At 33.7% G+C, this 24583-nt stretch overlaps 1 protein-coding gene across 1 annotated transcript in view; it reads left to right on the top strand.

The window, feature by feature from the left end:
* The window catches only part of LOC118182543 (leucine-rich repeat protein soc-2 homolog), an 84482-nt gene that overhangs the window by 28575 nt on the left and 31324 nt on the right, over positions 1 to 24583 (top strand). Inside the window, exons 5-10 of the mRNA XM_085809452.1 lie at positions 7133 to 7228; positions 7309 to 7429; positions 8615 to 8723; positions 10495 to 10588; positions 10711 to 10815; positions 10901 to 11015. Coding sequence (XP_085665578.1) covers positions 7133 to 7228; positions 7309 to 7429; positions 8615 to 8723; positions 10495 to 10588; positions 10711 to 10815; positions 10901 to 11015 — 640 coding nt within the window. The remainder of the gene's footprint in view (positions 1 to 7132; positions 7229 to 7308; positions 7430 to 8614; positions 8724 to 10494; positions 10589 to 10710; positions 10816 to 10900; positions 11016 to 24583) is intronic.

Here is a 24583-nt window from a genome sequence, read left to right as displayed (position 1 = left end):
CAGGTTAATTTTCTAAGTTTTTTCTTTGTTACTATAAGAACAGAAGTATTTCTGTTTCTATTGAAAGCAGCTGTGCATCTAAATTTGCTTGTTTATGGCCTTCAAGGTGAAGCATTAGAGGCCTACAAGTTTGAATTAATGTAGACTGGAGAAAGACAAGTTACCAAGTAAGAAGTGGATTATTTTCAACTTAAGGAAATATTTTACTGATTACTATAATAAAAGATATATCACAATCCATGACACAGAAATGTATAATATACTTTAAATAGTTGTTAAAAGTTAAAGAAATTATATGTAAAATTTAAAAAAGGGGGGACTCGTACTTCTTTGGAGGGAAGAAATGTCTTGTCAAGCTAGACGGTCTGTCAACTTATTTTATCTTGATGCATCGTCCTTCACTGTGTTACCATCAGTATCTTCTTCACGGCCTAGAGTGTTTTTTTTTTCCAGTAATTCCATTATTTTACAATTTTCAATATCTTCTTTGCTTTTTTGAGACTCATTTCCTAAATAACCCAAAAATTTTCTGCAGGAACACTTGAGGCTTGTATGCTAGATTTTATGTCAAGATTCAGTTGCCCTCACAGCTGTACCCAGTGTGTCTATTTTCTCAAGTTTATTGATTATGTCATAACTCTGTTCTGTGGTTAAGAGAAGACATGAAAGAAATGTACATATGTTTTTCTTCTTCAGTGCTTCCAGAATGCCCTAGTTCATTGGTGTGTGTACCAGTCATATTAGGAGGGAGAAACATTGCTTGTATGTCTTTGCCTTGTAATTGATCTTTTTTCAAAAGGAATGAAGCATTGCTAAGAATGAGAAATGCTTTTCTTTGTAGACTTTTCAATTTTAGATACTTTTATGCTGAAGAAACAAACTGCTGGTAAAATCAGTTCTTAAAAGTGACACCACTCATCCTTGCATTTGACAGAGTCCTGCATCAGATTGCAGAAGCAGATTTTAATCCCATTATGTTTTAAATGGTCTGGGATTTTTTCCCTTTGCTTATGTGAGCACTAGTTAGAGCTTATGGTTGCCTGTAGCATTGCTATTGTAACTGATTACATCTTTTGTAGTCTGGGGCAACAAGCATTTCAAAAGGCAGCTTTTAAAAATTCAGACTAAATTTAATAAAATTGTAAATTTGATCCCCAGTTAGTGCCTGTTTTTCAGTCAGTCTCTAGAAGTTTTCCGTGAGTTTATTTAAAATCAGCAGGTAGTTCTTCATGGCAAATGTTTAACTCTTTGAAGCTTAATGGTTCTTCCACCTATTTGTCCTTAAAAATCCTCATTGGATTCAAAACATTTTCAAAAATTCAGACCATCAGGGTTTGTCACGCTACCTGGAAAACCAGAAAAAGTCAGGGAATTGAAATATTTTAGTCAAAATCTGGAAAAGTCAGGGAATGTCATACTGCGATCCCCCAAAAAGCGAGTTATGCTCCATTGTTGGAAGCAATGGCTTTGTTGGTGAATTATGTATCGGATGAGCATCATTCAGGCAGCTGGCATAGAGCCAATTTTTGCAGCTCCAATCAGATTGTCTTTTAGAAAGGCAAAGCAAGTTTCTGGAAAGTTTGGTTTCCAGTAACCTTGAGAATCCTAAGACTCGCATGTGCAGGTTATGTTAAATTAAAGAAAATACTTTCCCATTCTCGTATGCAACAAAATCGGTTTAATCCTAATATACGGTACTATGGAGGCTAAAATAGCCCCCATTTACTCTGTTCTAATGTAAGAATGTCTATCTAAAGGAAGAAAGATTCCATAGACGTAATGTAAATCAGTATGCTAGAGTGCTGCTAGAAAGTGGAGGGGGAAACGTGGCAAGGGATTTGGCGACGGAACCTGACGGCGAGAATTTCCCCCTTCGCGATGTGTACAGGAAATTGTGGAGCATGTGTTAAGAAAAAACGTTCTTTGACTTTTGCAATAATTTATACTCAGATTTTTGTACTTTTTTTTTGCTCAAAAATGCTAATCTGTTAATTTACTCGCACAAAACATATTTTCTTTTCCTTTAATTAAATTTAAAACAATATTCGTTTTATGTCTCTTGATAAACTTGACCTTTGAACTTCGCGAGCTGCGGCGATAGATATTTCGTGCATACGCAGGGAGCCATTCCTGTTGCGGAGAAGTTTTTTTATCTTAACAATACATATTTTTTTATTCTAACCTCCATGTGCGGTACACACGGGATTTGGCGACAATATGATGAGCAGTAACAACAGTTAATTATTCTGTCTCTTAGTCTCTGTTTAATAAGGTGTTGGGTAGTAAACCGGTTATTTTGGTGTTGGTGGCAGTTTTCAAAATTGTATAAAGGCCGTAGCAGAGACTAGGATTTTACCGCAAAATCTTTTAAACATTTTTTTTTTCATTTTAATAAATGCCTTATTTTTCATTTTGCAGTAAAAAAAATAGTAATCAGTCATCTAGGCTAACGTTTAAAATTCACCAAAATAGCATTGATTATTATAATTCAATTTTTAAGTAATTAATGTTATTTATATCATTTAATGTTCTTTCCTTTAAATTTATTTATTATTAGTTAATAATATTTCAAATTTCTGGCACAATTCTGAAACTAAATCTAGCAGTATGATGACATACTATCACGAAATTTAATGCACATACGAGGGTTGGAACTTTAATAGTGGCAACTATTTATTTACAAGGAAAACAAAAGTGATTCATGTCACCATGTTTTACAGTCCTTCAATATAGTCGCCAGCATTGTGTACAACCCGTTTCCAACGATGTGGAAGTCGCAGAATACCTGTAGCAGCGCCTGGAATCTCAGGAACAGTTTGGAAGCGAGTGCCACGAAGTGGTTCCTTCATCTTAGGAATTAAGTCATAGTCACAAGGGCTTAGATCTGGGGAGTATGGTGGATGGTAAAACACTTCCCAGCCCCATCGCTTGAACAAATCAGTCACAGCTGGCGCTGCATGCGGCCGAGCATTGTCATGCAAAATGAGAGGAGCGTTCTTCAGAAAGTGTCGCCGTTTTTTTCTCAAAGCTGGTCGGAGATTGTGCACCAAAAATAAGCAGTAATACTGCGCAGTGACGGTCTGCTGTGGGGGAACGGTATGCGTTAGGATGACACCATCACAGTCGTACACGAGAATCACCATAACTTTCACATTGCTGGGGTTCTGACGAAATTTCGAACGTCGTGGTGACCCGTGATTACGCCATTCGTTTGATTGGCGTTTCAGTTCTGGCTGGTACAATCGGGCCCAAGTCTCATCCAGCGTAATGATACGGCATAAAAAAGCATCTCCTTCGCGCTCATAGTGCTCCAGGTGGGTTCGGGCAGCATCGTATCATAGCCATTTCTGCATTTCCATCAATTGATGTGGAACCCATCGTGAAGCAATTTTTCTCATGGACAGGCGTTCCTTCAGAATGTGCAGTACAGTCGTATGCGCTAATCCTGTTTGTCCGGCCAACTGACGAATCGTTTGGCGGCGATCACTGTCCGTTAGTGCGGCAACAGCTTGCACGTCTGCATTTCTGACAGTCGGACGACCTGGCCGCAGCATGTCTGCCACGTTTTGGCGTCCTTCATTGAATGCTTTCACCCATCTTGCTACAGTTCTGTAAGGCAATGCAGATTCCCCGCAAGCCTCTTGAAGCCCTTGATGACACTGTTGTGCTGTACGACCTCTGGCACATTCAAATTTTATCCAACATCGTTGTTCTTGTTTTGAAAACATCCTGACAACACTTACTTTAGACCGCGAGCTAATACAAGGATCCGTTCTTCGCGTCACTCCGCATGCGCATGACATAGGCAGGACGAGTCTTTTTGCTGAGAGGTAAGGTGGGTATGTAGTTTACGTGTGGTATACGCGGTATTCTTTGGTTTTGTTGCGTAGCGTTTTTTCAGCTGTGCTGCCACTATTAAAGTTCCAACCCTCGTATTTTTGTTTATGTATGCTGCTAAATAAATATACCTGAATTTATTTTAAAATATCATTAAATAGATTTCTTTCTTTTGTTTAGCTGCAAAATGTCTGCAAAAAAACTCATTTTTTAATGCAGATTAGGCAGATTCTAATCTCAATTTTCAGTGGAGAAAACAACTCCTATTATAGCTATAACAGTAATGCTTTCAGGATTATATATATAATAAGTCGTATGCAATTGGCAAATTTTAGTATTTTCAAGTGGTGTACCATAATTAATTTACCTCTAAGTGCAGCCAACGCGTGCTATGCATATAGATTGGAATTTTCTCAAAGCATACCTGGAAAAGTGAGGGAATTTTATTCTCTTTAAGTGGCAACCCTGGACCACGTTTGACCAAGGGCCAAGGCGTTGGCTTTCGGAGTACCTTTGCTGAAAATAGCAATTACCTCCACAACTTCGTTAAGAAAAACTGAATAATTAAGAGTAAGCATGGCTAAAGTAAAGAACGAAAACTGTTAAGGGTTTAAAGGTACGAGAGATTAATAAAAAGTCCACACAATGGGACGAAAACTTCTTTCAACTCCTAACTTCGCCTAGGTAGGAGTCAAAGACCTCCCACCACAGCAATTGAGGAGAGAAAGAGGTGAGTATTAAGGCGATTACCGGTATGTGTCACGTGAATGGTATCGAAACAGGTTGAAAGAAGATGGAACAGGTGGCGAATTCCTCCAAGTCCCGGGAAATGTTGTCATGGCAACTCGAAGGGCCGCGGAGTTCGCTAATGCCTTGGTCGGGGGGAAAGAGGTCGAGCAACCTAAGGAGCTGGTATTGTAAGAGGAGTGAAAAGCGCGAGAAGACGGAGAAACGGGGGTGTAGAGCCAGCTGATGTGCAAGGAGCAATAAGTGAAGTATGGACTACGTTTTTGACACTTATAAATTTGGTCTCCTGATACAGCCTCTTTTTGAATTGATTTGTGGAAAGTTTCCTTAAATTTATTAATGTCACATAGATTTTTGCCACAAACAATTAACTCTGTGGCACTTGTCATGCCATGTATTCCTCCACTGTTGAGCCATCAAACACTAGCAGTAAATTCCAGGCTATTCTTCGTGAAACTGCTCATGGAATTTGAAAGCTTTCTTTTGTAAAATAGGTCCTGAAGTGTGTATTCATTTTCCCCTTTGCTGTTCAAACAGAAATCGTGTCCCACCCATTTTCTTTTATTTGCTACCTTTCGTACTTTTCCTTTCTTTTAAAATGTTAGTACATTGTGTTTTTGCACGCCAAGACTAGATTTTGGTCCTCTTGTTTTTCTACCCTATTATAATAGTATATCCAACATCTAAATCCATATCAATTTTATTAGTACTTTCCCCTTTATCCAGTTTCATTTCCATTATGTTAATTTCTTTTCTTTATAAACCACACAAGATTTATAAGCCTGTGACACTATATCCGAAATGTTGAGCTTATAATAAATAGGATACGGCCTTTAAGCAAGCCTGATAGTACCTGACTTTCTTCAGCCCCTTCATTACTGAGAGAGAGAATGGTATAGATTCCACGAAAAGAGCTAAACATATAATTGGATTTAGTTCCAGGAATTAATTTCAAAGAAGGAAAAAAAAGACGCATGCTAAAGTACGAAAACAAATCTGAGCAGAATATGAAAACACGCAAGCATTCATACCCATAAATACGTGCTGTAATTGTGATAATGTAGTTATTAAAATGTACCTATTTTTTGTGTGTGATAGATGTTATAAAGTAATACACTCTGTTAGTAGACCAATGCATTATTTCAAAGATAGTCTTCTGCTTGAGCAGCAGAAATAATTGAGCGATTAAAAAAATTATTGAATAATTATATGGAAATGTAAGATATTGGGAAGCAAGTTAAGGGGATTCTGCTGTATGTATTTGTTAGGAAAAGGTTTATTTTTTACCTTATATATATATATTCAGGATACTACATAGTAAAATTTCAATAATCTGTAAATGGTTGTATTTTGCTTTCAGTTTAAATGTTTTTAGACAAAATTTTAATATTCAGAAAATTCAGTATGGCAAATTTATCAGCATTTTTTTCTTTTACACACACACATATATATACAAAAATAAATATTTGAAAAAAGTACATATTTTGTAGAGACATTAGGTATTTTGGGGGGGAAGCAGACGAGATGAAAAATTAGCAGTCGGCTTCGCCGGGAATTGGAACGACGAACCTCTGAAATACCGGCTCAGTGTGCTAACCACGAAGGCACGCTAGGAAGGCGGGAGAAATTTGATGCTAAGAAGCAAACTTACTATTACTGAAATAATTATAATTTTCTTGCCAGTGTCGGTGCTTTCTTTTTGGATCATGAATTTCAACGAATTTTTTATTAATAAACTCTTAATTTTAAGGGCATATTCCATTGTCTTTTAGTATTAAGTTTAAATTTATGTAGTTAAAATTATTAATCATGTATCAAGAGTTTAACTATCTACAACTGCAGCTATTGCATTTAAATAAAAATGCACTTCATAGCTGGTTTGTTTACAATCCATATGCTTAAAACATTTTGTTGTTACAATAAAAACTCTACTACATGGTTCCACCTTTAAAATCCATACCGTGCAGATGTGATGTGTAGGTGCCAAATAGTCTGTAGACTACTTAGGTACTGGTCTGGGTGTTGGAAGTAGTAGAGCAGCCACCATACTGCGATCTATTGAAACTTGTCCTCTGACTTATTTAATTAACCAAAGAGCTGCATGAAGCTCACAATCCATTGTTTAGCTATGCCTGATCAAGATGTCTGATACTACTATATATCTCTATATGCAATATTAAACAGGCATTTGAATGATGGTTCTTATAACATTAATTAAAGAAAGAAATGATGATGATTATTCTTAAAACGATTGCTTTTGCACACCAAGACTAGATTTTGCACCTCTTCCTTTACCACCCTAATTATAGTACATCTAACACATAAATCCATAATTTTATTAATACTTTCCCCTTTGTCTAGTATTTTTAAGGTATCTAGTTTCATTTTTATTGTCATGTTAATGTCTTTTCTTCTCGTTTCATGTAGTCACTTGCATAGAATTAGTAAACTTGATTGTTTTGCATTTTGAGTAGATACTTAAAAATATATTAAAATGCTAATAAATTCATCAATCAAAATTTTTCTGAGAGTTCTTTTCTTTTTTTAGATTCCAGAGGTTGTGTATAAGCTTACTTCGTTAGTCACACTGTATTTGCGCTTTAATCGTGTTCGAATTGTGGGTGAAGAAATCTCTAATCTGACAGTAACTATCAATTCTTTTTTAAATGTGTGTCTTATGTTTGTGTAATATTTTTTGTTTGCTAATTTATTTTCCTTTTGTAGAATCTCGCCATGCTCAGTTTGCGTGAAAATAAAATACAGGAGCTTCCAGCTGGTATAGGGAAACTGACACAACTGGTTACATTTGAAGCTTCTAACAATCATCTGAAGCATTTGCCTGCAGGTAACATGCTTTGTAAATTGACTAGAAATATCTTTTTCCTTGTTTGTACGTGGGGAATCAGGAAAATCCCAGTTGATGAAATGCGAAAATAAACACAGGGAAAACTTCACATAATGATCAAAGTGCATGTGCAGATTATGCCATTGTGAATGGCACTTCTTCATTACAGTAGTTTTTGAAGATAAACATCTGAAAGATATGTTTCATTTTGATGCTGTAATGGCCTGCTGAATGAACTTTGGATGGTCATTGTCTCGTCTCCTGAAGAAAACAATTATTTTTTCTTTAGTCTTATAGTTTAGTTCATTGATGATTGGAAGAATACACTTGTGTTGCTGAGAAGGATTTTCCTTTACCCAGTTTCAGAAATTTTGTTTGCTAACTGAAATGCTGAGTTGGAAATAGCCATTAACCAATACCCCACTTGCCATTAAAAAACATCTGGTATCGTGGTTAACCTTATCATACATCTGTTTGCAGATAAATGCCTTATGCAACAGAGGGTCTTTAGGATTGTATTTCTGAGCAAACTGTAACTTCTAGGGATGGAACTTTTTAAATTAAGCAATATTCTTTATGCACTTCTTCACCTCTACTATAGTGTTGATGCATGTTGTTCAACGGATCACCAAAGGGTCCTCTTGATGGTACCTGGGGACTTCTTTTTCAGGGCAAACCTGTTTCTTCAAAATTATGCAATCATGTTGTAATTGTATGAGCTGATGAGATACAACTGTGGTATCATAGCTGGTAATAAAATTAAATATCCTATGTGTGTACATGAGACTATTACAGTATTCATAGAACATCTTCACAGAAACATGTTTTCACCACTTCACAGCTCCAGTACTGCCCAGTGGCAAAGCTTTCTAAATGATGTCCCATCAGTCCCAAACAGTGGTTGGTCCTACAGAGTTGCTAACATGGCATTCAAAATTTCCATATTACCCTCCACCACCCTTTTTTCTTGATTGTTTTATTTTTAATCATTATTTGCTGATTAATAAAAACACATAATAGCATGAGCTTGGTATTTTTTTATTTATTTGAATAATAAAATTCAGAAATTTAAATGAAAATGTTAATAAATTTCAAATGTATTGCAGTTTCTTTTTGGGGGGGATCCAAGTCTTGTGAGGAAATAAGATTAATAGTTATTAAATCTTATTTTTTTCTCCTCACTAGAAATAGGTAATTGTGTCCAGTTATCAACATTAGATGTCCATCATAATGAATTGGCTGACATCCCAGACTCAATAGGAAACCTTGTGAATTTGACCCGCCTTGGCCTGAGGTAAGTAAGTTGTACTGCATGTTTTAATATACTTTGAATTTACTTGTGTCAGATGTGGTGGCTGGGGTCTAAAGTCATATACTTTTGTACTTTTACACAAATAATGGGTGCATAAACTAATTTTTTAAATTGAGGAACAGTCTAGCATGGTATGCACATACACACACAAAGACAGACATTCTTTTAAAAGTGGTTGATGCAAGAGAAAGGTTGATTTAAACAAATACTTCAAATTTATTCAGTGTTTTCTTAAGAAAGGTTGTACATCACTGAATATTTATGCAAGCAAATTCATCAAATGTTGGGTATTTTACAAAATGTTTGGATGTTCTGTTAGTAACATGTTTCACTTGAAGCTTTCTTGAACTGTCATGCAGCTGCATGAATTGCACTGCCTCTCATCTAACTCATAATTTAAGGTTCCAAATGGTTTTAAATTTCTCTGTCAGTACCTATCTTTTACTGTAAAAGGATCTCCTCTTATAACCATACTTTTTGAAAACAAGACTTTTTTACTTGTAATAAGCTTTAGGATATTGTTTTAGTAAAATAAGCTTTAAGAATTTTTAACACTTTCATGTTATCTTTCAGAGATTGATAAATCCTAACACAGTTCTTTAGTTCAGCATAATTAACTGGCATAACATTTAGGCAGCCAGCAATGATCATGCTGAAGTAGCATAGTCTATTGACAAATTTAACATTGCCAAAAACATAAATGATGCAGTGAAGTACAGAAATGACTGGGCCAAAGTAGTTGTAAATGATGACCCCCTTCCTGAATTTCTTGATGAGTTTCACGGTGTTCTCGTGAAGGTCTTGGTCCTTCCCTAGATTGAATAATTGAATTGTAAAATTTTAGAACTATATGATTTCAAAAGCTACTTGGTAATGACTTAGTTTAACGGTAATGCCTACACATTGCATGGTCAGCTACAAAAATGACCAGGTTGAAATGATGGTCATAAAAGATGACTCATTCTTGAGTTACTTGATGAGTGTCATAGCTCTGTCTTCATGAACGTCACTTTCCTACCCTGGTTTGGATAGTTAAGCAGACAAAGTAAAATTTGTTCTAGCCCTCTGTGCGGCACGAGTTTTTGAATCTGTCATGAAGACCTGTATTTATGCAACATTTATTAGCTAAATTGATATATTTACTTATTTTAGCCTCTATTTTTATAAACTTACATTCATTAAGATTGCATTTACATTATTAAAGAAAGTAAGAAAGCAAAATATCCGGTCATGCCGCTCAGAGGGCTAGCTTAGCACTGTACTGTATTAAAATTCAAAGGAAGACCATAGAAGTTCAGCCTTCAGAAATCATGCAGTATCTATTTATAATTCTTAAATATTTTTTTTTCCCCCTTTGTATTAGCCACTCCTAACATGTCTGGCTATATATTTTTAATGCAAAAAGCATTTAGATATTACTTTTGGCTAAAAAATGTAGTGTGAGCATAGTGTTACAAGAAATACTTGCATGAGTGTTGTAAATTTTATCATACCTGGGTGTTCCTATTTATAACTTGATATTGAAAGTTAGAGTTTGGGTAATTGGAGTTCTGTTGTATGTTTGTATATTTGTATGATAAATTAATTTTTTTTTAACTTTTAGAAAAATCTAAGTATAAAGAACATATAAATTTTTCTCAAGTATATGCAAAAACATAGTCATTCATTTGAATTGTTATATTTGTGGTAATTAGTAATGATTATTTTTTGGACAGTAAAATTTCCACCCAATTACTAATGTTTTCATTTTTAGGTATAATCAGTTGGCTGAAATTCCAAGATCTCTTAGTAGATGTGTAAATATGCTGGAATTTAATGTAGAAAATAATAATATATCTCAACTACCAGTAAGTCTTAGTTCATTTATTGTAATACACATATTCGTTTTAAGTTTCTTTGATTTAAAATATTGAAACAAAGTTTTATATCACTGTTGTGTATTGTATTTATTATATTGACTGTATTGCAGGAAGGTTTATTATCAAGCCTTTGCAATCTGACTAGCCTCACTCTGTCTCGTAATTGCTTTACATCATATCCTGTAGGGGGTCCTTCTCAGTTTTGTAGTGTTTATGTAGGTCAAGTTTCTATATTTATTCTTAATTACAAATAGATTTATTTGATTTGATTTGTTTCACTGTGAAATTTATTCTTTTCAGACCGTGAATTTAGAACATAACCAGATAAGTAAGATACCCTTTGGAATCTTTTCTCGTGCCAAAAATTTGACAAAGCTCAATATGAAGGAAAATCAGCTTACATCCTTACCTTTGGGTAAGTTGTATTTCTGTAACAAATGCTAGGTAATTTTTATCCACAACATTTTACAAATCTTTTTTTCTGTATCACTTTTATTAAAATGGATATTTTCCTTATTTCAGTATTCATTCATTAAGTTTTTAAAATGCTAATATTTTGTACAAATAAAAAATTATTACAATAGTTTTAGGTTGTATCAGGGAGAGGTATATATATGATATTTAGTTCTTTTTTGGATTTTATGAGAGCTGAGAGATTTCCCTGGTCTTAGGACTAGGTATTATGTTGAAGTACACTGTGCAGAAAAAAATTGGACAGTTCTATATCTCCTGTTCTACTAAGCTGATCGACGAACTTCAAATTGAGTTTTCCATGTCTCAAAAGTGCAACTTAGGATATATATTAGATTTTATTTATAGCATTGCTCTAACATAGGTATTTTGACGTACAGTCGGACTTTTTCTGAAATGACATAAAAAATTTTTTCCACATTTCAATTTTAACAAAGTGTATAAAACATGTTTTCTTTGTTACAGCTTATAATAAATACTCCAAATTTCAAAACATGCCAAAATGTAAATTCACATATGTCTTAAGAAATTTTGAATAAAAAAACTCTTTTTTGAAGGCATGCTCAGAAAAGCATCAACTTTAAGGTGATAAAAGTTTCACAGGTTAAAAATTTTGAAACATGAAAGGAAGAATCAAATAAGTTTAATAAAAAAAAAAGATACTAATGAATATATATCAAAAGCAATTGACATTGAAGTGCTGAAATTTTGAGAGTGAGACTTAAAAACTACTTGTGCAATTTTTACAAAACTTGGCAGTTTGACATAATTTGAGTCGTAGAATCGAAATATGGAAGAAACTGATGTGTCATTTCAGAAAAGGTCCGCTCTTGTCGTAAAATGTGTACATTAGAACAATGTTATATATACATCTAATACATATCCTAATTCGTGCTTTCGAGACAAGAAAAATGCAAATTGAATTTTGCCATTCGGCCTAGTAGAATGGGAAGTATAGAACTATCCCACTTTTTTACACAGTGTACCTCATACTGTAGGTTAATGATTAAGGAGGAGGTAAGGTTTTAAAAAAAATCTAATAGGTTAGCACAGTTTATGGTTTATATACATTCCCATCTCAGAAATTTAATACTTTTAACTTTTTCTTAATTTGCCTTGCTTTCACACGTATAGTACAGTAAAAAGTCTGAAGTGATTCCGGATATTGGATCATCAGTTTAAATCAAATAAGATGGCATGTAGAAATTATAAATCTAAAATATGAAATCATTATTTGTTAAATAATGAAGTTTATGATCTAGAGAGTATCAAAATTTGAAAAAAAAAAAAAAAAAAAGTCTTAATACAGTACAGAGTCCGAGATTCTGACATCCATTATTCCGGAATGATCTAGAATCCGGACCTCAAGACCTTAACGCATGCTCATTTGATTTTCTGCCCTCCATAATAAACTTGTGTAGAGTCCTGGATCTTAATATAACTTCAGCACTAAATAAGTACCTCGTTATTGAAGAAACAATAATAAACAATTTGTGTGATCAATAATTTGGCTCCGTAGCTGCGTATCTGCTTGGCATACATCTCAAACTGAAACATCATTGATTTTACACCTACTAACATTTTATATCCCTGAGGCCCAACCACATGTTTTTTAACAGATAACAATTTGAGTAATGACTCATGTAGCAATTCCAAAACAATTTTTTTTTTATATTAGTAACGTAGTAACAAAGAGTAGGTTATCTTTTATGTGTACATTACGCTTGGCAGAGATTGCAGATTTAAAATTAAATGCATTAATAAATGTTGACGAGAAAACATTTAAAAAAATTTCTATTTATATGCTAAAAATAGATTTTGTTAATGATACTCCTAGGCCAGAAGATTATATTTAGTCCTATTTGAATTAAGAATACCTGATTTGTTATTCACCTAAACCCAGAATGGTGCATAAGCTTGTATGGCTGTTCAGGGTGGCAGAATTTAGGGAAGGCAATATTTTTTTTTTTTTTTTATTTGGTGAAGCACTGATCAAATTAAGAGATGAAAAAAGTTTTAGAATTTAGAGAAAGTACTGGGATCCGGAATTAAGGGGCGGCAAAAATTTAGGCGCTTGGTAGCAGGCTTTAGGGCGTACAGATACTGCATCAGGTGGTGAGATATCTAGCGCAGGCCCTAGATAAGCCTTAAGTGTATGCTGGAATTTATTTATTCAGGACTCAGATAAGCCTTAAGCATGTGCAAGAAGTAGATGTAAGTATAATAAATAACTAAACTAATACATTTCAGGCTTAATTGTTTCAGTGTGTGATAGAAGATAGATGCTAGTCTCATAACTCATAGACAATAATGTATAGCGAATGCTATTAAGCTAGACTAAAGTTATACTTTACTGATTCCAAGAACTTTCAGTCAATGTAGCAGAATGCGCTGTTCCTTAACTTTCTGATTTGATCCAGCTTTATGTCGAAAAACGTTTCTAATTCTGGAGCTGCAACGGGATCTATACAGTCCATTTAATAAAAAGTGGAATCGCTACAAAAAATGGATAACGGCATATCCATCTCAAAATTATGCAAGGAGTATGGCATTAAAAAGTCAACTGTGTATGACATAAAAAGAGTTTTTTAAAATTTTTATGCATTCTGACACCCCACTTGCAATGAGTAATGGAAAAATTATTTGTTATGCTATAAGTGATGATCATGGCATCAATTTTGAATGATTCCATGATCTTCACCATGCCAGAGTCACAGCGAGGGTGTGCCATTGAAAGGTCGAATACTAATGGCTCAAGCTATGGCTATATTTTACAGAGAAATAGACTTAAAACCTGAGTTCACAAATTCATCAGGTTGGTTAACCAAATTAAAAAATCGTCATGGTATAAGGGAATTAAAAATTTAAGGTGAAAAAGCTTCAGCTAATACTAAAGCTGCTGAGCTATTTTCAGAGGAATTCATTGAACTCATTAATAGTGAAGTTATTTCCAGAACAATTTTACAATGTTGATGAAACTGGTCCTTTCTGGCAATGTGTACCTTAAATACCTTGGCAACCTCTATAGAAAAGGCTCCAACAAGTATCAAAGATTCCAAAGGGAGACTTAACAATTTTAGCGTGTGCAAATGCTGCAGGAATGTACAAGTGAAACGTTTCATAATCAGAAAAAATACACGACCTTTAGCATTTAAAAAGGAGTAAAGATTTCCCGTTATTTGTTGTGCAAATAAAAGAGCATGGATGACACAAGTGTCAATGAATGATTGGTTTCAAAATCATTTAATACCCAAGGCTCGGCAACTTGAATTCGGTTGCTTTACCTGATGCCGTAAAAATTATCCTGATTTTTTAAACAACTGTATGGCTTATACTTCACTTAAAGTTTTAGTGAAAGATAATGTACTCATATTATTCTTTCTTCCAAATTGTATGGTCATCATTCAGGTTACAGTTATGGAAATAGTGCACACATTGAAATGCAAATATAAAGTAGAATTTTAAAATTATTTTAGCGTAAAAACTGCTGTGTGGGGGCATCGTGAGATGTGTCTCCAGATACTTAAAAAAAAAAAAAAAAAATGATTGCCATAATTTTTATGGCCAGCTACCAGAAGATGATAGCTGTGAATTAGAAGGTTTTCAGATATTGCAAACCAATGGTGAAATTTTCCAATTGATAGATTTTGTAAACAAATGTGACGAACTGGTAATAAATGAAGATCGTATAACAGACGATTTTCATTGTGATAACAATGTTTTAATCGTCAATCACTTAACTTATGGCGAAATCTGTAGTTATGGTTCTAGATCCAGAAAATAATGCTATCGATAGTGAAGAAAGTGACAGAGAAGCTATTGAAGAAAAAATTTTGATTGACAAGTTAGTCAGAATTCTCAACACATCAATTACAGGACTTGAACAGTGGAACTTTGTAACTGAACAAGAAATTATGTCTGTCTGTAGAATTAAAGAAAGAGTATTAGCACAAAAACGAAGCAACTTAAACAGCTTACATTGAAAGAAATATTTAATAAAGTAAACAAATAAATATTAAGCTTATTTTTGTAGCTTTTGATACCTTTTAGATCATAAATGCTTCATTATTTCATAAATCATGATTTCATACTTTTAATTTTATAATTTCTGCATGCCATCTTACTGGTTTTAAACTGATGATCTAATATCTAGAAAAATCCCAAATGCGGAATCTCTGAAGTCCCGACAAGTCCGACCATCAGAATTTGTACTGTATTTATTTGTTTACTTTATTAAACATTTCTTTCAGTGTAAGTCATTTCAGTTGCTTCGTTTTTTGTGCTTTTTAATTCTATAGACAGACATAATTTCTTGTTTGGTTACAAAGTTTCATTGTTCAAGTTTCGAGAAATCCGACTAACTTGTCAGTCGAAATTTTTTCATTTCCCAAAACTTCGCTTCTCCTTCTGTTAATTGATTGATGATTGGGGCATTGCCGTTGCAATGAAAAACTTCTGTTAAATCATCTTCATTTATTACCACTTCACATAATCCATTAACTAGAAAATTTCACCTGAGGTTTGCGATATCCAGAAGACTTCAAATTTGCGGCTATCATCTTAGACATCTTCACCATGAAATATGGTAGCTGACTATAAATTATGGTAAGCATTTTTTAAAGTATCTGGAGATGCATCCTCTCATGATCTTGTGATGCCCTACACAGCAGATTTTTATGCTAAAGTATTTTTTAATTCATACATAATCTTGCCTTTATTCAAAAAATGTAACGTGGATTTTAAAAATGCTACTTTATATTTGCATTTCAGCATGCCCATGGTTACGATATCCATAGGTGGAATGTTGGATGTACAGTTTGGAGGAAAGAATAATACACATACATTATCTTTCACTAAAACTAGGTGAAGTATGAGCCAAACAGTTGTCTACAATCAGGACAAATTTTGCCAAGCCTCTGGTATGAAATCATTTACAAACCAATCGTACATTAATACTTTTGTCATCCATTCTCTTTTGTTTCCACGATATATAATAGGCAAAATCTTCACTCTTTTAAATGCTCTAAAGTCGCATATTTTTTCCCAGCTACGAGAAGTTTGCACTTGTGGGTTTCTGCATTTGCACATGCTAAAATTGTTAGTCTCACTTTGAAATCAGCTTTCACCATTAAAGAGTTCAGTCAATTCATCTGTGAATAGTTCAAAAGCTAAGCTAAATCTTTTTCTTCTGAAATTTTGATTCCCTTATACCATGGCAACTTTTAAATTTGATTTTCCAAACTGACTAGTATATGAACTCAGTTTTCAAATTCATTACTTCAATGAAATGTTTTGGCATGAGCCATTAGTATTAGACCCATCAACGGTATGCCCTTGCTGTGAAACTGTCTGATACATTCAATCATCACTTTGTCATGATTGTCACTTTTAACATAATGAATAATTTTTGTTTGTCGTGGGTGGGATGTCAGAATTGACAAAAATTTCAAAAAGTTCCTTTTTCTGTTTTCTTATGTCATATACAGTTAACTTTCCAAAGCCATACTCACATAATTTTGAGACTGATGTACTTTTATCAGTTTTTTGCAACAATTCGACTTTTTTAAATGGACATCGAAACGTGCTTTCAATTTGTAGATCCTGTTGCAGCTACAGAATTAGAAACTCTTTTTGACATAATCAAAAGTTCAAACTTTGATTTTCCTGAAATTGCTATAAAAATAACAGCCTGAAAAACATAATAAGCTGGATGGAAACAGAAAGTCAAGGAACAGCATGATCTGTTATAGTAATAGGAATTCCTTGGAGTCGGTGAAGTATAATTTCAGCGTAGCTTAATAGCATCCTCTCTACATTATTGGCTATGTACTATGAGACTGGCGAAGAAAGGCAAGTTGTTCCACTAAATTTTGTCTTCCTTTTATCGTGCAGTGAGACAATTAAACATGAATTTTATTAGTTTAGTTTATTATTATACTTATATCTATTTCTTGCACATGCTTAAGGGTTATCAAGGGCCAGTGATAGATATCTTACTGCCCGATGCAGTCTGTGCGGGTCCTAAATTCTGCTGTTAAAATTTGTCCTTATCAACATTTCTTACCTCATTTAACTTAAATCTGTAATCATCGCAATTTGATCAAAGTACAGTCACAGCTATTTCTTTTGTTCATTGTAGCCATCATAAACAAAGAATCTGTGCTATTATCAGAGTTGCCAACTCTCCCGATTTTCGACCGCTCTCCCACCAACCCGATTTACAATATATTTCTCCCGACTTTTTCTTATTCTTAATATTTCTCACGATTTTTATGGAACTTGGCTTAATACTTCGTTATATGAACCAAAAAAAAAAGTGATTTTGGACGTCTGAAAGCAACTGAATTTTCTCTAGATCATATCTAAAATGAAACCTTGCGAATCAGATGAGAATTTCTACTTTGTGAGTGACAGCATACGTATCCAGAAACTTCGTTCTACAGTTGTCCAATGGGCATTGAGCTCCACTGCGTGTCATCTGGCATATATTAGCCAATGAGCACAAAGCAAGCTCAAGGCCGTTGCCCGTTCTTTGGATGTTCTTTCGCTATTTCGTTCATCTTGTCCTGAGTTGTGTGAGTACACGTGCCTTTAGGAAATAGTTTTAAAAATTATTGTCTTTTGATATGTCTGCGAGAAAGGTGAAATACTCGTGCACGTTTCAAAAATCGTACACAGTTGACTTTCCTTCCATTATTTCTTCAAGGAAATGTAATAAATTTGCGAGGTGTACCATCTGTCGTTGCGATTTTTCGATTTCGCTTTGTGGAAGGGCAGATGTTCTCAGACATGTGCGTACACAAAAACACAAGGACAACATGAGTTGTTTTGAAAAAACGAAAAATTAAATTTTTCTTCGGAAACAAAAGACCAAAAAGTGATTAATGCAGAATGTCTGTTCTCTGCCTTTTTACTGGAGCACAACCTGCCACTGAATGCATCGGATCACGCTGCAGCTTTATTTAGAAAAATGTTTCCCGATAGTGAAATCGCTAAGAAATACTCAAGCGCAAGGACCAAAACAGGTGCGATTGTTAAAGAAATGGGTTTGAAAAATAAATCTTCAGTTATTGATTGCATTAAAACAGCTCCGTTCTGTCTCTCTACGGATGCAAGCAATAATACCAATTCAAAACTGTATCCAATTGTTGTTTCTTTTTTTAATCCAGAGTCTTCAGAAATTGAGTGCAGTTTACTTTCTGTCCCCACTTTAGGACATTCGACATGCTTTAATATAGCACAGCTAATTATTAAAACTTTAAAATAAAATGCAGTCCCTCTGGATAATTGCTTAGCGCTTGATGCCGATAATGCACCAGTAATGGTAGGCTGGAAGACTGGTGTTGCAGGCATCTTAAGAAAGGCAAATTCAGATTTGCAGATTATGAGGTGCACCTGTCACCTCTTAAATTTAGCAGCTGAAAAAGGGGCAGCTTCTTTACCATTAAATGTGGATGAACACATTGTTGATATTTATTATCTTGAAAGGAGTTCTAAAAGAAAGGAAAAATTGAAACAGTTCCAACAGCTGCATAATACTGAAATGAGAAAAATTTTGATTTTTTGTAATTTCTGCATCATTCAGCAATTCAACTGGCAGTTCTCAAAATAATACTGCAAAATATAAGCGTAAAGCTGATACAAATTTCTCTCAAAATAAAAAATAAAAAAAAAAGAAATTGCTTAACACACGAAACATTTTCCGATTACTGTAAGTTTATCTTGTGAAGAACGAATATTTATGCTTTTTTCTTCAGACCTTAACAAAGCTTTTTGCTTTTTTTTTTACAATTCATTTTGCCATCATTCGATGTTCTGAACACAATTCTACAAAGCAAAATTCCATTAATTCATGTTTTGTAATCAATTATTTATGATCTGTTTAAAGACATTTTATCAAAGTTTGTAAAACCAGTCTGTGTTTTGTCTTGTAATTCAATATATGATGTGATTTATGGTGAAACAGAAAATGAGAAGGAAGATGAAGATTTGGTAATAGGAGCTGCAACTACAAAAGCAGTGGAAGAACTTTCAGAAGAAGACAAAAATAAGTTTTATCTTCATGTTAGAAGTTACTTTTGTCGAGTATGTGATTAAAAACACTACATAAATTTCCAGTCAACGATGAAGTGATTTTGCATGCTAAAGTTGCTGATGTTTCTGCTCTAGCAAATGCATCTCTTTTTGATATAAGGTACTTTTTGAACAGATTTCCTGTGTTACTTCGTTTAGTCATGAAAGATGATGATATTAATGTTGCTACTGATATATTGCAGTTGCAATTTTGCAGTTTACAATTAGAAAACTTGAATGAAGTTATAAAATCAGCTAGGATTGACACCCAGTGGAGGTTAATTGGAAAATTGAAAGGTGCTGATGGAATTTTAAAATATCGTTAACTCTCTAGAATTATGTTGGCCATCTTGACAGTTCCCCATAGTAATGCAGAGTGTGAGAGGATTTTCAGTGTTGTTGCGAAAACGAGGACTAAATTTAGATCTAATATTAGTGATGACACATTAGAAAAACTTTTATTAGCGAAAGCAGGCCTATGTGGCAATTGCTATGAACAAAATTATGAAGTTTCTTTCTTAACGAGAGCAAAATCTGCCACTGTCCATAACATTTGTATGAAAACTGATTAAAGTGCCTTTTTTTTTTTTTTTTTTTTTTTTTTTTTTTTTTTTTTTTAACGATGAAAGTAATAAAAATGTTTTTTATGTCTAAGGTATTTTTGTTTTGCTTGCATTTAAGACTTAGTAACTATTTAAAGTTAATTCATTATTAAAAACTATATTTTTATCATTTAAAAAGTCTTTTTAACATTGCGAAAAATCTCCTGATTTCTTAAAAAAATCTCCTGATTTTTGAGTGTCATAGGTTGGCAAGTATGTATTATGCAAAAATATCATACTTACATAAGTTTTGTGCTTCCATTCATCAAATCAGAAAGATTGTTTGCTTATTTGAATATGATAAGTTACATGAGAGCTATCTAAGAGGGAAAATAAATCGGACAACTTTCTAAGGGAAAGTTACAAAAACCAACCATGCGGTGAGCCCATTTACACCATTTACATTCAGACACCTGACATATTACTAACATAACTACATAACATTCAATTTGCACATATTTCTTGTATTAAAATTTGATCTGTGTAAAATGGTTATCAATATCTTCACTGAAAAAATAAGTGAGTGCACAGGACATAAAGATATACATATGTCAAAAAAGGAAAAATTTGAAATATGTGTGAGTAGTTATTTAATTTCCGAGTGAAGGAAAACAGATGGAACGAAAATTAAACTTAATGTCAAAAGCAAAGGTAATCCTAATTATCCATTCTACGTGAATTTGGTGAAATCACCAAATTAATTCTATTGAACGGGAAAAATGTTTGAAATTAAAAGTATCCAAATCAAAAACTATTAGAACTACAGTGTAAATCATACTTGAATATTTTTGCCAAAAATGGCTGAAAGGTGTGATAAAATGAAGGAAATCTTCTTTGTTTAACACTGCAAACAGAAATTGTCAAGGGAAAAGTGTTTTGAAGCATTAACACTTTGACTGCTGTGGGGGTCACCGGTGACCGGCGCTCGGCAACAGCGGGGTACCACTGGTGACGCAACCAATAGTATATACATAATTAGAGTAAATATCGATACAGATAAATTTTTAAATAGTACCATTGTTACTATAATGGTTTTAAGGATAATAAATCATAAAAATTTTAATTATAAATTGTGATTGAAAGCATAGAATATTTATGTAGAAAGGTGATAAATGCACTTAATTACATATTCACATTAAATTTCGTGTTATAGCCATCCAACTATCACCTTCTTAACAGGTTGAGATAATAGTTATCATATCACTGTAAGCAAATGATGTTAATACCAATGTTTCTTAAAGTATGGGATATATTGAATTTGGGAATGATTTTCTATGAGAAGATCTATAAAGATGACTAATTCTTGACTGTTATCGATCTCATTGCAGACTTTTTTTATTCTAAGAATTTTTGCATGAATAGTCGTAATAACTTTCTTGAAGATGTTGGAGTGCGACTTTATGAGTTTAATTGTATGAAAATTAAAATCTCTTATAAATTTAAATACCTTCTAGTTCAAAATCTGTAAATCTAGGTAGTTAATATTCTGTTGAATGCTAGTTCGTTTTTTTTAAAGTTTGAATCATGTAGACTAAATATTAGCTTCTTCGATCTTATCAAAGTTGTTGAATGCAATTACATCATTGACATATCTGTAGATCTTGTACGTATATTGTTCATGTGTAAGCATGAACCTTATAAGAGATAGACTAACCCATTGGGCGGGGATGCGTCACCGACATGTTGGCAAGAAAGAGTAGGGACGATCTGGTTTGCTTTAACACTGAAACCTATGGCGTTTGTATCACATAACTTTTTTTAATTATTAAATGTGATACGTTGTATAGCGATGAGGTTATGAAAGCCACAGTCTTTTCCAAATAGGATTTAATATATCTCATTAAAGTACTTTTCACGCCTAATTCGTGTACAAACATCTTTACTTTGGTAAAACGGTAAAAACTAGGCACAAAATGTATTAACTTAATTTTGCGTGCAAATAACGTAAAATTAAATAAGATTGATAGTACGTGGTGCTCTGAAATAAATAGGGTAAAATTAAACAAGGTCTGATAACTTTTTAAAAAAATTTAGTGACCATTTTCAGGCAGTGATTTCCAAAACTATAATAACATTACAAAACAATCGTTTATTTGATTATATCGTCATTAAATTATTAACATTAAAGTGGAATATTTATTTTAGTAATTTATAAAATTCGGAGCATAAAATTTTCTGCGTGTAATGAAGGGGGGAAGGTAAAATAAAATCTAGAAGCACTCAGATTTTATATTACGTCCAAAAGGAACCTTTTTTAACGTTTTGAGTGTTTTCTGTATTTATTCAATATCATGTTCTTCGCCCACAAACCACATACATTTGAAAACAGCATATCTTTAGAATTTCCTCACTGGTGATAAAACTGCTATTTTCCGTACAGTGCTGTCTCTGAACTCATTGAGTTTGTTAATCAAAAATTCGTTAATGTTTTATCAAATATGAAATAGATTAAAACAAATTCGAAATTCAGCTGTCCAGATGCCCATGTTCGGGTGGAGGATTACATTATTCAAAATTTGATGGCTGTAGATACTGTCATTTTTGTCACAGTGCGAGAAACATACATGTATTCATGCAGATTCTTCATTATTTAATTTCTTTAAATATAATACAGGGCGATAATATTTGGTAACAACAGTTTGCAAGGAGACACAGACATTTATAGTAAAACAGGGCAAAATGCTGCTTCGAAACTAACAGCCTTTTTAGGCTACCGCCCCTTTGAGCTAATGAATTAAATTAACAGAAAAAAAAATCTTATGCAGAACTAAAAATAAATTTAAAATATAATCACTATAAAATACAATTAAAATTAAATATTACTGTTAAATGCAATTTTAATATTAGAATTAAATGTATAAAAATTATTAAGGAGAAAAAAGTGTTTATCACTATGATGTATTATGAAATATAATTGAAATAAAATTCCTTTATAGAAATTGTGCTGTTATACTCATCTATAATTTTAAAAAAGCAGCACAATTTAGAATTTTAAACAAAACTTTCGAAAATTCGTTTTTAAATATTTTAGTACTTTTTACTTATTTACAGCAGTAAAAAGCATAAAAATTGCAAGAGAAAATTGCTTGTTTGAAATTTTCTATTAGTTCAGATTTAAAATATTATTTTCTAAAAGAAGTAGTTACAAATTTCCTTACAGCATAGGAAAAGCTACAAAAATATCCAGCCCTGAAAGCATGCAATAGCTTTATAATTATTTGGAATGTTAATTATGCTTGATAAATATGCTAAATTTTTAAAAATAAATCTCAATTTCAAAAATAAAAATATGTAAAAATTCCAATTTGTGTAAAGAGGCACTACTACCAGCTTTTTCTTGACAATTATACATGCTGCAATAGGCAACAAATGTTAAATTTCTGCAAGTCGTCCGTAATCCTCCGGATGTGATCAAGGGGACAGCCGGCAACACCTCAGACAAGGGAGAAAACCCGTTTGGGTTAGTCTATTTCTTATAAGGTCCATGTGTGTAAGTTGTTTTCGAAACTGAAATTCTTTTATAAAAAAAGGTATATATTGCAAATTTCAGAAGATGTGCTTGAACCTATTGGTATTGCATTGATTTGTTTAAAAAGTGTGTTACTAAATTTGATGTAATTATGAAAAAAAAAAAAAAAAAAAACACTAAACAAAAAGTAAAGCTGCCAATTTTCTTAAGGGACTATTGTAAGAAAGTACAAAAACATATCTGGTAGAGTTTAGAGACTATCACAAATTTCTTTTAATGGCAAAGTAGTATAAAGATTTTCAAAGTCATAGTAGTTAATATTTTTTATGTTCAAAGAATGGAGAGCTGTTATAATCAGTTCATTGTTATTGATAATACGAGGGGTGATTCAAAAAATGTTTACAATGCAAATGAAAAAGTATTTATTAACAATAGAAACAAGATACAAATGGGAATCAAAAGACACATCTGGCCTTCACTTTTCCACATAGTCGCCAAACCTGTTTAAGCATTTGTCAGAACATTCGACCAACTTGTTTATCCCATCTTGGTAGTAATCAGGGCCCTGTTCATTGAGCCATTTCTTAGCAGCTGTTTTCACTGCATTGTCTGAGGTGAACCGTGTTCCGGATAAGTATCGCTTCAACGCCGGAAAAATTAGTCACTTGGAGCCAAATCGGGGCTGTATGGGGGTGATTCCAGACCTCCCACTTGAACCTTTGCAGCAATTCTAGTAGTCTGGCGAGCTGTATGGGGCCTGGCATTGTCATGCAGAAGAATGACGCCTTTGCTCAGTAATCCATGCCGTTTGCGTAGGATGGCTTTACGCAGTTTCGTTGAGATGGCACAATAACGATAGGCCTTAATGGTATGGCCACGCTCCAAATACTCGATTAGGATAACACCAGTCGTATCCCAGAAAACAGTTGCCATCACTTTACCGGCAGAGGGTGTGACCTTAAACTTCTTCCTCGTTGGTGATCCAGCGTGTGTCCACTCCATCGTGGCTCTTTTGGATGTAGGGGTGAAGTGATGAAGCCATGTTTCATCACTGGTAACGATGCCATCAATGAAGTGTTGGTCGTCTGAATTGTATTGCTGAAGAAATGTGAGGCTGCACATCATTCGAGCCTTATGCTCCGCGGACAACGCACGTGGAACCCAGTGGGCACAAACTTTGGAATATCGCAACTCATCGGTTACGATATGCTGAACTCATTCGAGTGGCCTTATGCTCCGCGGACAACGCACATGGAACCCAGCGGGCACAAACTTTGGAATATCGCAACTCATTGGTTACGATACCACAACTCAGGTCCAACTCTGAGGCAATCTCACGCACGGTTACTCGTCGATCCCTTTGGATGA

This window comes from Stegodyphus dumicola, chromosome X2 (genome assembly GCF_044657685.1).
Source record: "Stegodyphus dumicola isolate Sdum_Otavi_A_Nest chromosome X2, ASM4465768v1".
Lineage (NCBI taxonomy): Eukaryota > Metazoa > Arthropoda > Arachnida > Araneae > Eresidae > Stegodyphus > Stegodyphus dumicola.
The sequence above is the reverse complement of the archived record's forward strand: the minus strand, read 5'-3'. Positions and strand labels throughout refer to the sequence as shown.